General features: G+C 35.9%; 1 protein-coding gene across 1 annotated transcript; it reads left to right on the forward strand.

Moving 5' to 3' along the window:
- Nucleotides 1-1,098: 1,098 nt before the first annotated feature.
- On the forward strand, nt 1,099-1,327 carry SARC_08351 (hypothetical protein; the record flags this gene model as incomplete). Its single annotated transcript, XM_014297668.1, has 2 exons — nt 1,099-1,248; nt 1,286-1,327. The coding sequence occupies 2 exons, from the start codon at nt 1,099-1,101 to the stop codon at nt 1,325-1,327; spliced, it is 192 nt and encodes a 63-aa protein (XP_014153143.1).
- Nucleotides 1,328-1,378: the final 51 nt, after the last annotated feature.

Genomic DNA, 1,378 nt, shown 5'->3' on the forward strand with positions numbered 1-1,378 from the left:
TTGAACTACATCTGACATATAAGTATACACATATCATGTACGCAGTATCATTTCATTGATGATCAAAAATCTTATTTTTATACACAACGAATATTACTTTTGAAATTGTTTGATTTCTTTCATTGTATATTTTGTAGAAAACCCATCATTTGCCGGTCTTAAATAGACCGAAATACTGCTTCACGCACTCGAGTGTGTCAAATACGTTTATTGACTTTTAAATTGGTCAAGCTAAACATACATTTTGGCTTGACTGAGAACCCCGAGCATTTTGCCGTGATCTCTGTGACGGTTGTTTACTCTCCATTATGATAACTTTCTACGGTGATGAGTGCGGACTATTTGGTTGATTGGGGATAAATATAACACTATTTGGTTATTAGATACGATACAACGAATGTATTCATCGAATACATCAATACACTTTATCTGAAACATACACAAATGATATTGAATACAAAGTATCAAGAGACAAAGAATAGCAGCAAACCTCGTCATTGTATTACGTTATGGTGCTTAAATATTCATATACGTTGAATGTACACATATCGGCGTTTTATTAAAATTTGTATCGTATATTGGAATTAGAGGGCCAAAATTGTATTCAACATCTCATATATTGCACCTATGAACCTACAAGTTGCACCCATATTGAATATAACGGACCCATTCAAATGAACGTTTATTGGTTTTCTTATAAATATATGTCTACCAAGTCTAAATTTAATAGAACTCGATAGGGTTAGGACAGCAGTGATTGCAATCTCACGTATAGGAACTCACAGCTGACTTGCCATATTTGTACCTCAGAATGTCAACAAATTCGAAAAACTATTTATATTTCATTAATCATTCGTCGCCGCCAAGTTCCACTTTTTAATGGCTTTTCCAATAATTTTATTATAAAAATATATATGTACCTGGCTTTCATCTTTAACTTTACCCGAATGACCGGCGAACAGCTACACTATTGTATATATATCACATGCATATCTATTCCATCAATAGTTCACGCCGCACGCAATGGTCTAGTGTACCCCTACTGTAGACGATATAAATACATATCATAGCTTATGAGTGCATATTAGCAGAAACACTATGGAGAGATCGGAGATAGACACTGAAAATACGGCTTCAGCGCTACGCCACGCAATAAACGAACCTGTGGCCGGGGGCACACACAGACGCTTAGCAAAAGTCGAGAAGAAGTTATGGGAGAATGCAGGTCTCGGTGAGACGCTCGCTGCAGTACTTGAATTAGAGCTTATCTCTGTTTCTCTCAAAGTACGAGCAGAGGAGATTTGCCTTGCTGTCAAAGAAAAGGTAATATTCTGAAAGTTGTCTTTCATTTGTCATCAATATCCATATAAATCCAAAC

Source organism: Sphaeroforma arctica (assembly GCF_001186125.1).
Source record: "Sphaeroforma arctica JP610 unplaced genomic scaffold supercont1.745, whole genome shotgun sequence".
Classification (NCBI taxonomy): domain Eukaryota; class Ichthyosporea; order Ichthyophonida; genus Sphaeroforma; species Sphaeroforma arctica.